At 37.8% G+C, this 16863-nt stretch overlaps 1 protein-coding gene across 1 annotated transcript; it reads left to right on the plus strand.

Annotated features, from left to right (window-relative positions):
• Positions 1-5721: 5721 nt before the first annotated feature.
• Positions 5722-7986, plus strand: LOC127085023 (protein MAIN-LIKE 2-like). Its single transcript, XM_051025571.1, has 3 exons — positions 5722-6596; positions 6681-6771; positions 6856-7986. Exons 1-3 carry the CDS (start codon positions 5929-5931, stop codon positions 7927-7929), a joined length of 1833 nt encoding a protein of 610 aa, XP_050881528.1. The 5' UTR covers positions 5722-5928; the 3' UTR covers positions 7930-7986.
• The last annotated feature ends 8877 nt before the right edge of the window (positions 7987-16863 follow it).

Consider the following 16863-nt stretch of genomic DNA (forward strand, 5'->3'; position numbering starts at 1 on the left):
GCGTTTGAGTTTAGCATATCATCCGCAAACTGATGGTCAAACGGAGAGGACTATTCAGTCACTTGAAGATCTTTTGAGGTCCTGTGTTTTGGAACAAGGAGGAAATTGGGATAGTTTCTTGCCTTTAATCAAGTTTACATATAATAACAGTTTCCATTCGAGTATTGGAATGGCACCGTTTGAGGCCCTTTATGGCAGAAGGTGTAGAAGGCCGTTTGGGAGAGAGTGCTGTGGTTGGACCCGAGTTGATTCAAGAGACTACAGATAAGATTAAGGTGATTCAAGGGAAGATGAAGGCTTCTCAGAGTCGTCAAAAGAGTTATCATGATAAGAGGAGGAAAGCTCTTGAGTTTGAGAAAGACGAGCATGTGTTTCTTCGAGTTACGCCAATAACGGGTGTTGATAGAGCTTTGAAGTCGCGTAAGTTGACGTCGCGTTTCATTGGTCCTTATCAGATTTCCGAGAGGATAGGTGAAGTGGCATATCGGATTGCATTACCACCATCACTTTCTAATCTTCATGATGTATTCCATGTGTCTCAATTGAGGAAGTACATTGCGGATCCATCGCATGTTGTTCCATTAGATTATGTGCGAGTACGGGATAATTTGACGGTTGATACATCACCTGTGCGGATTGAAGATCGAGAAGTGAAGAAGCTTCGTGGTAAGGAGATTGCTTTGGTAAAAGTGATATGGGGCGGAGTCGCCAATGGGAATATTACGTGGGAACTCGAGGATAAGATGAGGGAATCATATCCGGAGTTGTTCGTTTGAGGTAAATTTTCGAGGACGAAAATCTTTTAAGTGGGGGAGAGTTGTAACAACCCATTTTTTTTAGTATTGGATTATTATACTATTATTATTATAATTTTAATTTAATTATGTGGAGTGTTAATTAATTAATTGGTGTATTAATTCGGATTTTTTACCAATATACCCCACATTTTCAATTAATTTCCCAAAATAACCCAGGTTTCAAAAAATTTCCCAATCTACCCCACTTTTAGAAGGAGGCGCCAATTGGATTGGCGACCCCTCTTAAAAATTACAAGGAGGCGCCAATCCAATTGGCGACTCCCTTAAAAAAGCCTCAAATGAAACAACCTTCAACATGAAAGTTGTAGATCTTTTCAAGACAATGAATTTGGATATAAATTTTGCATCATTTGGATTTTTTATGAGAAAGTTATGGGCAGTTGAAGTTGGACTTCTGAGTTTTTCAACTGTAATCTGACCTATAATGTCTTGCATTATTTCATGTGTTTCTTTTAGAGTTATGAAATTTTGTCCAACATAACATTTGAAGTAGACATATTAAATTTTCCAATTCACTTGGTCCCACCTCAAAATAATTAAAAATGAGTGAGGTAGGTCCTTGCGAACTTGACCCAAAATTAGGGTTTCAACTGTAATCTGACCTATAATGTCTTGCATTATTTCATGTGTTTCTTTTAGAGTTATGAAATTTTGTCCAACATAACATTTGAAGTAGACATCTTAAATTTTCTAATGCACTTGGTCCCACCTCAAAATAATTAAAAATGAGTGAGTTAGGTCCCTGCGAAGTTGACCTAAAATTAGGGTTTCTGTCAAGATGATCTATAATGTTTTGAAATGAATGATGAGCTTCCAAGTTTCAAATGGATTTTTGATGAACATGAAAGTTGCTCATATGGCGACTGTTGTTAAAACTTGAATGGAGGCGCCAATTGGATTGGCTAGGGCAGGTGCCCTAGGCTAGGGTAGGTGCCCTAGCCAATCCAATTGGCGCCTATGTGTATGTTTTAAAAGGAGGCGCCAACTCAATTGGCGAGTCCCTCATAAAATGCCTTTTTTGTCTTATAAATAGATGCGTTGTGTGACCTATTGTTCCACAACTCATATAATCATTTGCCTATCATGTTTGGTGTTCGTCGCCGATACGGTAAGGTGATTTATGCGAGAGACAAACCTCAATTGCTGATGCTGTTTTGGAACATCACCACGTTAGATCAACTGAAGAGGGAGTTGGTTCGATGGTTAGACGGGAAAATACCAGAAGGGGAAAAAATCAGAAGTATTGAGAGACTTGACAGTATCTTTGGTTGGGTGCGAATGAAGACTGATAAGGATGCTAGGGAAATGATGTTTGGTCGAGACGACATTAATTTGATTGTTGTAATCAGTTAGAATTATTTATGTCTTCAGATGTTTTGTACTGATGTTGGTTATGAAACTCGTTGTAACAAGAACTTAATGATATATATTGATTGATTGTTACAGAAATACAATGTTACAAAAAGCATAAGAGCAAGATAAAATGTTACAAAAAGCTTAAGGTCTAGATAAAATGTTACAAAAATCTTAAGATCTAGATGATGCTCGTTGATTGGGACAGTTATTTTTGTTGTGTCCTGGTTGATGACAGATACTACATAATCTTATCATTTTATCTGTGGAATCCATCTCTGTTCTGATACGTGTGCTGTTTGGCCTTCCTTTCTTCTTTCTACGCATCTCTTCATTGTGCCAAACAATATCTCCTTCATATGGAGGCCAGTAATCCTCCATTGGTAGTACTGAAAAGCTTTGACTATATACGTTCATGATGGTGTTTGCCTTGTACACATCAGATAAATGGGTGTAAGCGTCTTGACGAGTATAAGCGCATGCTGCAATGACATGGGAGCAAGGTATGCGGAAGGCCTGAAATTTTCCACAATCGCACCAACTTCTGTGTAGTTTAACCGCGTAGGCTAAGTTTGGTCTCCCGTCGCTGTTGCCCATTGTTTCCTGGACGCTGAAATTTTGTCTTTGACGGTCAAACACTGTTACAGCGTGTGTCGTAGCTTTGATGCTCTCCTCTTTCATGACCTTCATGCAACACTCACTGAATACTTGTCCAGACATTAACACTGCACTCCATCTTTCACCTCTGGTTGCGAACATAGAAGCCAACCTATAATAGGTTGATCTTACCAAGGCGGTTATCGGCAGGTTTCGAATTCCTTTGAAAACCCCGTTCATGCATTCCACAATGTTTGTTGTCATGTGGCCCCATCGATGACCACCGTCAAATGCTCTTGTCCACTGCTCAACTTGGATGTTATTTATCCATCTCCCCGCGTCTTCATTAGACAGACGAATCTCATCACGATAATATTGAAAAGACGGTTGAGTTAAAGCATACCCAGCATTCACCACCTTCTTGCGAAGATTCTTATCTTTTATAGCACGCATGAAGTTTTGTGCAATGTGTCTGATACAGTAGACATGTGTAGAAGGAGGATCATGCCATCCGTTGTCATGGTTGTTGTAGGCACTTTCGATGGCAGCATGTCTATCAGAAATCAAACATAGATTGGCTTGTGGAGCGACATGCGTTCTGAGATGTCGAAGAAAGAAACCCCATCCACCAGCCGTTTCACCTTCAACAAGAGCAAAGGCAATGGGAAATACATTGTTGTTACCGTCTTGTGCAACTGCCATGAGCAACGTACCCTTATATTTTCCGTATAACCAAGTGCCATCAATTTGTAGGAGAGGTTTGCAGAAAGCGAAACCTCTGATGCACGGGTCAAATGCCCAAAAGAGACGGTGAAATATTCTATTACCTGTAGCACAGGTTCCGTCTGGCATCATTGCTGGCACTGTCTCCAGAATTGCCACAGTTCCTGGGACATAAGTTTTTAGTGCCCATAAAAACCGTGGTAATTCCTTGAATGAGTCCTCCCAGTTTCCGAAAACCTGCTCAACAGCCTTTGTCCTCGCAATCCATGCTTTCTTGTAAGATGGAGTATAATTATATGTTGTTCGGATATGGGATATAATTATACTCACCTTCACTGATGGGTCTTTATTTACCAATGGCAGAATGTCTCGACATATCAAAGTTGTGCTCAGTTTACGGTGATATTGTTCAACCGTTGTTGCGACGCAACTGTGTGGTGGGTCTATTGAAGCGATCTCCCAAGAGTCATTTTTCTTCTTGTAAGATGCAGCCAAACGAAATTTACAAAGCATGTTACGACATTCGATAACATACCTTCTAGAATCAGTGCGTTTCACCGTAAAGTCAGCAAAGTTGTTCATGTGGTATTTTTTGATTGCCAAGACACATTCCTCTTTGGTACGAAACATGTCTCCCACCTTTAATTCGCCTACTGGTCTCGGATACGGATTATAGAAGACACTGTCGGACATTTCATCGTCGTTAAGAGCCATATTTGTCATATGTTGAGGAGGAATATAGGCATGAGTAGGAGGTATTGGTGGTGGTTGAGCCTCATCTTCATCGTCGTTATTTAGGATGTGATCAACCTGTATCTCAGTCTCCTCTTCTTCTTCATCAATAACGTCGACCTCTACTTCTGCTTCTGGGTTGAGTTCATCTGACCATTGTGCATCATCTGCAGCATCTCCACCAGCTGGATCCTGATCTGTTAGTTGAGACTGTTGAGACGGTATACATGGCTGTAGAGTAATGTACAACTCGATACAATCCATGCCTGAATGTTCATGACTAAGAAACATGCTTTCAACATCTTCATCGTCTCGTATCTTTAGGGGGAAAAACTTGCATTGACCATTCTCAAAAAATATAGGATTCTGATATGTCATCTTTGACACATTACCTGATGCTATGAAGGATTGTATTCTTTTTTTGAAATGCAAAAAGGTTGCATTTCTCTTCATCGTGACTCTAATGGTATCAGTGTTTTTAAAACAAAAACCATGAATCTCAGACTCAAAAGTTTCACCGTTGCAGTGAACGTTGATACTGTATAATGATGAAGATGACATTTTGGAGATGAAAACTATTTTGCAAGTGCAGATGAATGTGAGTGAAGATGCTAGGTATTTTGCAGATGATAAGTATTAATGTGAGTGAAGATGAATGTGAGTGAAGATGAATGTGAGTGAAGATGAAAAGGATTTTGCAAGTGCAGATGAATATGATAGTAAGACACTTAAATAGATGGTATCAGTGTCTCACATTGAAGCAAGTCTGAGATACCGTGTCAAGCATGCAAGTAATTTCATAGATGAGGTGTCTGTCATGCAATGAAGTGTGACTTGATGTGTCAAGCATGCTAGGTAGTCAAGAGTTGATGTGTCTGTCATGCAAGACAGAAGTGAGTATTCAGCATGCAGGATAGTAGAGAGCCACGTGTCTGAGATGATGTGTCAATCCTGCAAGACAGTGTGAGTTGATGTGTCAGCCAGGCAAGCTATCAAGAAGGTAGTCATCAGCATACAGGAGACAAGACAGACACGTGTCGGACACCTAAGATGGTCAGAGATGACGTGTCAATCATGCAAGCCAACCATAAGTGTTTTGTTAAGCATGCAGGAGACAACAATGCCACGTGTCAGACATGCAGAAGGTGGCGCCAATTGGTTTGGCGCCTACCTTTATGGCTTGTACATGGTCGCCAATTTGAATGGCGCCCCCATGTAGTCAGTCCTCGAAACCATGCATTCAGAACTAGCCTTGCATGCATGTACCCTATGGTGTCGCCAATTTGAATGGCGCCCCCTCCTTAAAATTGTACATGGTCGCCAAATGAGGTGGAGACACCATGCAAACACATTTTTTCATGCACTCCTCCATTTGCCTATAAATTGATCCACTCCTTCAACAATTCTTCCACACAAACATTCTCACTACCTCATCTACATTTCTCACTACTTCATCTACGTTACTTCTTTTCCATTTTCATCTACACCAACTCCCCAACAATATGTCTTTACTCACAATGGGCGAAGCACACAGAGGAACAGTTGCAAACATCGCGACATACGTAAGTTTTTTCGTGTACTTCTTTTTTATGTTTCATCTCCACCAACCCCATTTTATTTTGAAATACCGACTTAGTCAAGTGTTACATTATTTCTATTATAGGATGTCTCAAGGTTTCGCACTCGAGTCCACGAATTTGTCCCAATGGACCCGATGATTCAACCTTATGTTGAACTCGCCGGTTTTGGTCACCTTAGCAAAATTATGTCTTGGTCTATAGATAACAAATTCATTCTAGCCTTATGCGAAAGATGGAGGCCAGAGACACACACATTTTGGTTTCCAACCGGTGAGTGTACCGTGACGTTAGAAGACGTCTACATGCTTTTAGGACTACGAATTGAAGGCAAAGCTGTTAATGGTAAGACCAACTTTCCAAATTCAATTTGCATGGAGCTTTTAAACGTTGATTTGTTAGATGATAATGCTAGGGGACAAGGTATACTACTATCACGCCTAAAGTCATATTATAATAGTTTTTATTTAGATGAGCATTCTACCGAAGATGCTCGAATCATCAAAACTAGGTGTTACATTATGTTGTTACTAGGATCCTTTTTATTTCCCGAAGGTAGTGGTTCTAGCATGCATATTATGTACTTACCTTTACTTAGACATATAGATAGAATAGGTAGTTATAGTTGGGGATCCGCATGTCTAGCCTATCTGTATAGTTCTTTGTGCAAAAACTGCCACAAAGATACTTCTACATTTTCTGGATGTGCTGTTTTGCTACAAGCATGGGGATGGTCAAGACTACCGTCTCTAGCACCGGTCAATAGCAACCCCTTCACTTTTCCATATGCAAAAAAGTAAGTTGTTTAAATTGCTATATCTTTACTTCCTTCCTTACAGTTTATTACCCATAACTAATTTATTTTAACTTTTTGGTGTAGATGGTCGGCACGCGGTATGAATTACAGTAGATGTCCGAGACACTGTATTACTCAATATCGCAACCTTTTGGATCACCTTCGACCGGCAGACGTAAGCAAAATAATTACATTATTTCTTCATATTATATTGACTTTTTCTACATTCATTTAAATCCTATTGTCTTTAACATTTCAGTTCATTTGGCGTCCATACCTTAATATGGATCATGAGCATCAGATCAACCCTGAAGACGCAGCCGTATGGACAACATGCACACCAATAATACGGTTCACAACAGTGGAGCTGCACAACACCGATCGTGTGAAGCTGCAGTTTGGTATGGTCCAGAATATCCCAGATCCCCCAGCTAGCCTAGGAGAATGGCATATGCGTAAAGTGAACGACCAATGGAACTACAACCCTTGGCAACAATTCGCAAGATCAGAGTGTCGCAAGTGGAAGCACCGTCATGACCATGTCTTAACTGACGCAGTCATGCCAAATGAGGTAAAACCAAGTCGTACTTATATGGCTTGGTATAGATCAGTTGGATTTCAATTCATCGCCGATGATATGTACCTCTACGACCCACGCCAGACAAGTTACACACAAGAAGGCTCAACATCTAACCCCCAACAACATTCTCAGCCCGATTACTCACAACCACCTATCCGACAAACTTTCCGTTCCACAAACACACAAACATACAACCAAAACATGCCATTCACCCAACCCCAAAACCAAGAACATCCCCCATACCACCACCAACAAATGGACCATCAACCTTCGACCGAACATCGCTTCGCACCCACACCATCACCCTACCAAAGTCGCCTTACCCAAAACACTAACCGCCCCATCACCTACCGTAGCCAAGAACCCCAAACATCACAATACCAAAACATCCCACAACCATATCTCTTCCAAACACCCCAACAACCTTTCCAACCTTTCCTAGACCCATCATTGTCACCCATGTCCCCCTTCAACCGTCCTGGTCGCCCATCCATGAGTCAACCACACCCCAACTTCTCTGGCATGGGTCATGAGCTCAGCTACGCCGGTACACCATCATTGAATACTGAAGACTATGCTGAGTTGGCTGAATACCTCAACGGACCTTCTCCTGTAGGCGGTAATGACGCTCCTGGACCATCAGATGAACAAACACCGGTGCAGAATCGTCAACGTGGGTTAGGGCCAAGGGTTAGGGTAGCTAGGGGATGTGGGACCGGAGGTCGGTTAGGTGATCCCGGTCATCACCATTAGGATTCATTGTGTAAAATCCAAATTTTATTAATATCAATTCGTATTATGTCAAATTTATCTTTGTGTATTCTCCAAACATTAAGTTTCTTTCATAATTCTAAAATAAACACATATCATAAAACAAAAATTTATAGGTCAGAAACCCTAATTCAAGGACTTCTTATTGTTATGTTGAAGGGCTTGAATTTGGTCCCTTTTGGCAAAATTCACATACACATATTTTGACAGAAACCCTAATTTTGGGTCAAGTTCGCAAGGACCTACCTCACTCATTTTTAATTATTTTGAGGTGGGACCAAGTGCATTGGAAAATTTAAGATGTCTACTTCAAATGTTATGTTGGACAAAAATTCATATTCCTAAAAGAAACACATGCAATAATACAAAACATTATGACTCAGATAACAGTTAAAATGTCAAAGAGTCCAAGTTCAGGTGCCCATACCTTTCTCATAAAAATTGCAAATGATGCAAAACTTTAGTCCAAATTCATTATCTTGAAAAGATCTACAACTTTTATGTTGAAGGTTTTGTCATTTGAGGCTTTTATCATTCAAACTAAAGGGCGTGAAGTTGGTCCCTTTTGGCAAAATTCACATACACTTGTTTTGACAGAAACCCTAATTTTGGGTCAAGTTCGCAGGGACATAACTCACTCATTTTAAATTATTTTGATGTGGCACCAAGTGCATTGGAAAATTTAAGATGTCTACTTCAAATGTTATGTTGGACAAAAATTCATATTCCTAAAAGAAACACATGCAATAATACAAAACATTATGACTCAGATACCAGTTGAAAAACTCAGAAGTCCAACTTCAACTGCCCATAACTTTCTCAAAAAAAATCCAAATGCTGCAAAATTTATATCCAAATTCATTGTCTTGAAAAGATCTACAACTTTCATGTTGGAAGTTTTTCCATTTGAGGCTTTTTTAAGGGAGGCGCCAATTGGATTGGCGCCCCCTCTTAAAAATTACACATAGGCGCCAATTGGATTGGCTAGGGCACCTGCCCTAGCCAATCCAATTGGCGCCTCCTTGCAATTTTTAAGAGGGGGCGCCAATCCAATTGGCGGCTCCCTCTAAAAGTGGGGTATATTGGGAAATTTTTTGAAACCTGGGTTATTTTGGGAAATTAATTGAAAATGTGGGGTATATTGGTAAAAAAATCCTATTAATTCATTATCTAGTGGATATGAGAAATAATTAAATAATTGAATTAATTAATTAACTTGGGTGCATAGTGAGTGGTTAATTATTTAAATTTAAATAGAGGTATTTAAATATTAGGTATTATTGGGCCTAGTGATGAAATTAGATGATTTAAGCCCAACTAGAATACTATTATAAATAGTAAGAGTGAGGGAAGTGAGAATTAGAATTCACTTGAGTACTGAAAGCAATAGAGAAGGAGGAGAGGAAAAGCGAGAGGAGTCAAGGTTTCCATCAAATTGACAAGGTAAGGGGGGAAATTCTTATCATTATGGGTTAGTGTGATTGGGTCAATGGGTAAGAACATGTTTTAGGTTGAAATCCTTAATTGGCATGGTTTTGGAATTACTAGGTCTTGATAAATACTCTTGAATTGTGATGATTAAATTATGCTAAAACTGTGAATGAAGATATATTTGGATGAGTCATAATTTTCTGAACGTGTAGCTTTTTACGGAATCGAAATCGGAGGTCCGGGAGTCCTCCAACGATGAAAAATGCGGGGAAATTTGCATTCTATTTCGTGTTAGCGCAGGAACAACTTTCTGTCTTGCGTTAACCGGTTAACCCAGGGCGTTAACCGGTTAACACTATTGCGATATTGAAAAAATTACATTCTGTCTTGCGTTAACCGGTTAACCCAGGGCGTTAACCGGTTAACACTGTTAAAATTTGCCAAGAAGCGCATTCTGTTTTGCGTTAACCGATTAACCCAGGGCGTTAACCGGTTAACACTGTTTGAAAAGTGAAAAATTAATATTTAAATGTTGTGTGCGTTTTGGAATGAAATCTCTGCGTACATATTTGATGATTGGCCTATATTGGTGAATAATATATTGTATGAATGTGTATGTATACCATTATTGAATTGTGAATGATTTATGGTAATGGATGTGTATATGTAATCGTAATTGATGTGTTGTGATGAATGTGTATATGTACCAATTGTGAGTCATGGTGATATGTGGGATGTTAAGACGGTATGGAGAGTCTTAATTGCATATGTGTTGGTATGTGTGCATTCATTCATAGCATGGTTGACTTCATTGTGGAAGCGGTGAAACTGTGGGTTCACATGAGCAGACGTTGATTCTTAATTGGAATCAGGCGTAGTATTAAGCGGTGATCCTTCATTGGAAATAGACGTAGCAGACGTTAATCCTTAATTGGGATTAGGCGTAGTATTAAGCGGTGATCCTTCATTGGAAACAGACGTAGGGCTTTGGTCTTGTCCGAATCGGAAGCGTGGCTTGGATTCTAGATATTGAATCGGAAAGCGGTGAAACTTTGAGTTCACATTGAGGTACCACATGCATGGAGTCACATTGTCTTGCATTGAGTCGTCTATAGTTACGTGATCATTGAATGCATGTATTGATGTGGATGCGATGTACGTTTGAAATATGTGAGATGATTGTTGGTTAATATTATTGACGTGATTATACCAAGTGTGATCAATTCTTAAATTGTGTTTTAATTCATTGTGCCTTATTATGCTGTTTCATAATAATTTGAATTCTCACCCTTTCTGTTTGAATGTTACCTTTACATGGGTATCGTGCAGATACTACAGAGTAGTATTGCTGGAGTAGGTGGACGGTAGCTCACTCAAGATTAGCTGGAGAGTTTTCGTATTTAGTTTGAAATTTGGTAATGAGTCAATGCTCTGGTCATGTAACACTGGGTAGATTAGTGGTATTGAACTCATATCTTATTTTGATATGCTTTATGTCATTAATTGTTTTATTTTATTTGAAGTGATTATTGAGAGATGATCATGGTATGGGACATGGATCATATTATGAATTACATGAGTATTCTTTATTTTCCGCTGCGAACGCATATTGCTTGAATATTCATGATGAGTGAAATGTGTTATTTTGAATGACCAGGTGTATTATTGGTTTTTGAAAGTTTTAAGTTTCAAAAACGTCGATGTGACGCCCTTTTCTTTATATGCGTGCTTATTTACTCTGATTATATGCTAAATAATTTGGGGTAGAAAAAGGGGTGTTACACAACAAGGAGAGGCCGTTGGAGTCCAACATTACGTGACCACCAAAGCAGGAACTGGTTCTAAGAGGGGCTCCTAGAGTCATGGACCCTTCATGAATCAACGTCATGCAACAGGCTAGCTGTATTATAACGAAATCTATAAACAGGTCTACTCTAGGGGAGTCTTCATGCTAGACACGCAAGGAGTGGCCCTTGGGGACTAACACTACACAACTTCCAATTCTAAACTTATGTGTTCTCTCTTCTTTTTCCAAAGCTCGGGTGTAGAGCTTTATTCATGGTATCAAAATCCCAACACCCATACATAGATATATATACAGATATAAAAATGCGATAAAACAGAGATAAAGAAAGCATATAACAAAGGAAGCAAAATAAACAAATAAAGCTAACACACATACAAAAACTTAACTGAACTAGGGTTGACTCACTTAGGGATGTTCCTGTCCCCAGCAGAGTCGCCATCTATCGCACCTCGAAAAATGGGGATACGACTTTAAAGCGAAGCGCGATCGCACGCTCGCAATGATGGACTGAACAGAGTCGCCACCGAACTTTATTTATTCCTAAAAGGGAAAGGGGAAATACCGATAAAACCCAAGACAAAATGACAATGATTATGGTCATCGCAACCAAATCAGGGTTCGGGAGTCGGTTATGCAAGGGGAAGGTATTAGCACCCCTCACGTCCGTTGTATTCAACGGGAACCGTTTAGTTAGTTTCGTTTTGAATATTAGCTTTTGTTAGTCTTCTCAAGTTATAATGAGGGAGAGAAAGAATAGAAGAAAGGAGAATGTTTTTTGATTTTTGAAGAAGGACTAAACCTAAGTTTTTTATTAGTGGGCCTGACAAGATTTACAAATCCTGCTCCTACGTATCTCAAAAGAGAAATCAAGGCTTACGTAGTTCTGGGTAGAAAAATGTTTGTTTGTTGGTCGATTTTAGCGAAAGCTATACTGTATTAATCGACGAAAACATTATTTTACCCAAAACAGATGAGGAGTGGACGCATACCACACATCGAACGGATTTATAAATCTACATTCGGAAAAGCATCACTTATCTCGACTCAACAATCATGGCCGAAACATTGTTTTGCATCACCTTAAGACAATATATCTTTCATTTATGAAAAAGTTTTTTGATTAATCGCACGGTGGCGAAAAAGAGTTTGATTGGTTGGATATATTTTGAGTAATGGCGAGAACTTGGATGAGCGAGATATTCATCTCGAATCCTAGTCTCAGGAGTGCATAGTATACACCATGTTCCATTTCCATCTTTATTGGCAAAAGTGTTTGATAAAGATTAAGTATTTTCAGGTTTAATTGAGAAATGGTTTGAAGAAACCGCCTTGACAATTTTAGACGATGGCGAGAGCTAAGATAGGCAAGGCATCCACCTTGAATCTTAATCTCAGGAGTGCACGGTATACACCATGTTCAATTTCCATCTTTATTGAAAAAGTGTTAAGATAGGGGTTAAGTATATTTTTTTGTTTTGAAAGACGAATATTTGATGAGAACGAGACATGATCCCTAAGATCAAAAATTCAGGCTTCCACTGGAATGCTAGATTCCAATGGTCCTTTTTTATTCGAATTATTTAAGAAAATTATTTACTGGACAACGAACACTTGATGAGAATCAAATGTTCAAAGGGTTATGCCAGAATGCTTGATCTCAACGGCCCTTATTTTGTCCAAATTAATTATTAAGCGTTTTAAGAATGAACGGTTAATCCAAAACGTGAGGCTCAGGACGGATTATTCGAGGGTTCCCACGGGAATGCAAGATTCGAATGGTCCTCTTCTTTCGTGTTTTAAAAGGAAATTAGTCGGGTTGTAAAGATAGTTTAAAAATAAAATTATATTATAGGGATAAAATTAATTTTATAATTTTATCGAATTAATTTTATATATATAATCGAGTTCCCACCAGAATGCTAGATTCTAATGGGAGGAAATGGAATTAAATGTCGAAACTATGGAAAGTTAGTGAAATTTAAAATCGAAAGATTAGTGAATTGAATATAATTATTTACATGTGCAAAGGTATGAACATAGATGTTAATAACCTAATTAAATTAATTAACGCATGGAAATCGATTAACCATACCAAATCCCAAATCAAAAAATCAATAATTAAGAAAAATCTAAAAAACTAAACATTTAAAATCTAACCACCAATTAACAATTAAATTAATCTAATCAAATAAAAATATTAAAAGTAAAATAAATAGTACTTGTTATGAAATAGCAAGCATAAAAATATGAAAGATATGCTACCCCTAAGTATCAAACCCATCCCACTAAAGAAAATGAAACTGCTCTCTCTCCACTAGGCCACTTATGGTTATTTATTACTTCAGTAACAACTTAGATATATAAACCAGAATAAATTAAAATATAAATTAAAATAAAAAAATTTAAATGAGGTGGTCTGTTAATGGACAATTAATTGAAACAATGGAAGAATCCCAAACGTGACCCTAGCCGCCTGGCTGTTGGGTTTGCAAAAAAAAAAGATATTAATGGGTGGGGATACATTAATGAACACTAATACCAGCATACCAAAGAATTAAAAGAAATACCAAGGGAAACAAAAGGGTAAGTGGTATGTTAATTAAGTTTTAAATGTTGTTTCTTAAAAATAAATAAAAGAAAACTTGAGACAGAGACACGTGAAAACCACACAAATCGTTCGTCTTCTTCACGAAAGACTCAACCTTGCTCCCTCATCATCTCTCGTTTTCAATCAATCTCTCCCAAACTCACGCCTCTCAAACTCCCAATCTCTCATCATCTCTCAAACGCTCACACTCTCTACTCTCACTATACATGCAAAAATCCATGGCATTTAAGAGATTCAAACAAATAAAGCTCACCTTCGGTGGTGGTTCGGTGGTGACGGTGAGGCTTGGATCAGCCTTCTTTACCTCAAAGTTTTCTCTTTGAGGTTCTTCTCTTCCGTCGTTTCAATCTAGGTTTTTTCGCCGTTTTCGAATTAGGGTTTTCGTGGCCGCCTAGATTTTAGGGTTTTTTCGTGGTCCCTTTCGTCCTCTCCCCTCTCACCTTTTATACTCAACAATTAGGGTTTCAGATTGGCCTCTGGAGATCAAAAGGGGTTTCTGCGAAATCCCTTTAGGGTTGCTCAGATTTTGATTGCCCTATTTGATGTTTGGATTCGGAAAAGGTAACACAAACCTACACTTTCTTCTTTAAATTTTGTCTCAATCCCTTTTGGGATATTTCGAAATTTTATTGCCTTTGTTAATTACCCGTGTTTCTACTGCAGTGAAGATTGGTTAAAATTTCAGTTCTCACAGGGACTTTTGATCGTGAACACGGTATCCACGTTCTTCACTTTCTTCAAATTATGTAGGGTAGCTTCAATTTCTGTTTTTTTCCTGTCGTGGCCCCTGTGTGAGTGTTGTTGCAGGGGTTAAGCCTTGGTGAAATTGGTGTTTTCTAGCCTATTGGTTTTGCTGCAACATGTGAGCAATTGGGAACACCCCTATTTGCAGGTTTCTGTCATGGAATGTTTTAGCTAATTATTCTGAGTTATAATATAGGAACACTTGTGAGCTTATTGGAAGGATTATGGAATTGATTTTTGAATTTCTATCCTTTATATCTACAGGTACGGTTTGGTATGATTAAGGTTTTGGAGTGTTACAAACTGGATTTGCAATTGGTCTACACAGGACGCGATGCCAAGGTTAATTGTCGACGCATTGCAGCTTGGATCTTTTGCATTGCCGACATATTGCTGTTGCTGCAAGTTGTGATGGTGTTATCAGTTAGGATTGTTATTTGGAAGTTAATGAAGTTGGTTGGTTCTCTTCTGATGCAGGTATATTGTCTATCTCGGTAACATCAAATCCACTATGAAACATGTCCTTCTGTTGCCAAGTAGATGTAATAAGATGAATTGCTTAATTTACTCTATGGTTTCCTAGGACTTGGTGGTTTGATTGTTAGTGTTAAATGAATGTAGTTGTTTAGAAAATGAAATTATATGTTTTGTGGTTGTCAAATGAGTTCTGCTATCCTTTGAATGATATCATGTGATGCTTCTAACTTCCTTTCCCATGATTCTTTTGAATTAACAGTGTGTTTCCCATTTTTCTATAGGTTCTGCTATTGACCCAAACTAAGGAGAGAACAAACAATTCCTAAATTTTGTTACTCAAAGAACCAATACCTTCCGTATCAAATTTGGTTAATGTATGGCTGCGATTAGAAAGTTGATTATTCATGAATCAAAATCTTAGCGCAACTTTGAGGTATCTGGCTTATGATGAATCCCGCAATGCTAAATTGACTTGGGAATACAGAAGAAACTAAATGGATTATGGTGTTGAACCGCACAACTCATTAATATGTTGTTTCTTTTGTAGGTATCTCTATGGAACAGAAAGCAGTTTGGGATAGAAAGAGATGATGACATGAAGCATGGTGTTGGCATGCTTGGAAAGAGGAATTAGAAATTATGACAATGTTTTGAGCATGTAACCTATGGTTGGAATTGGTTTCTAACTTTTAATTTTTGTGATTTGGATGGAATCGTATTATAAAGTCAGTGAATTGTATTGAATGGTTGAATGTGATGAATGATATAATTTTAAATTATTATGGAAAGTTTATTTATGAATGTTTGAATATTAAGATTTAGAATTTGAATGAAATTGAAATTGAATAGTTATGGAAAATTTCTATTGAGATTTGCATTATGATTGGAATTACTGGTTTGAACCAAAATTGGAAACTAACTATGATTGAAAATTATTGGACATTATTGTTAAATATGAATTTAAACATGAATGTGGGTTGATGAAAAGTTAAGATTTTGAGTGTCATACATTGACTTAAAGTTAGAAATGGTGTAGTGGATTTTGATGGACATGGTTGTTAAAAGGGTTAATGGATAAATGGATATTTGGTTATAAAAATGGAATAATCCATGACTAATCTAAATGTCAATTTAAAATCAAAAACCAATAAAACCAATTAAAATCAAATTAATCTATAATTTGTTAAAATTAATTTGATATCAATTCTAACATTTATTTGAAAATTAAAATCAATTAGAGTTTGAATCATTAGTAAAAAACAATTAAGATTAAATTGAAATTTGAAATTAGACTTAATTTGAAATTAAAATCAAATTGAAAATTAAAAAGTCAAATAACTTAAATTAGAATCCATTTTGTAATTAAAAGCACCATGATCGAAAAGGCCTAGATAATGACCAATGTTTATCAAAATCGAGACAATATGGATTTGGGAATGGACGGTTGACTTTGGTCAACTAATTGACTAGAAAGTCAACGATTGACCTCAGACGTGAATTAGGGTTTATATTAAAATGAATGCATGATGCATAGTGGATGAATGCAGATGGATCTAAAATCGGGGTATGACACTGTTCAACAAATGTTTTGCATGTTTTAATTGAGAAATGTCATTGTTTTAAAATAAATAAATTTTTCATAATTTGTTTTTAAACAAAGTGAACATTCACAATGACAAAAGGATATGTGGGACGTCTTCAGTGCTCTCCCAAAGATGGCATGATTCCCAACAGGGTAAGACATTTGTTCATATTTGCAGCATGATTATATCCTCTTCCTTCAGAGCCTGTTTGTGTTTTCTCTCCCAAGCAGAGTGGTTGGTAAAGTATGATCCTTCCTCCTCAGCAG

The sequence above is a fragment of the Lathyrus oleraceus genome, chromosome 5, assembly GCF_024323335.1.
Source record: "Lathyrus oleraceus cultivar Zhongwan6 chromosome 5, CAAS_Psat_ZW6_1.0, whole genome shotgun sequence".
Taxonomy (NCBI): Eukaryota; Viridiplantae; Streptophyta; class Magnoliopsida; order Fabales; family Fabaceae; genus Lathyrus; species Lathyrus oleraceus.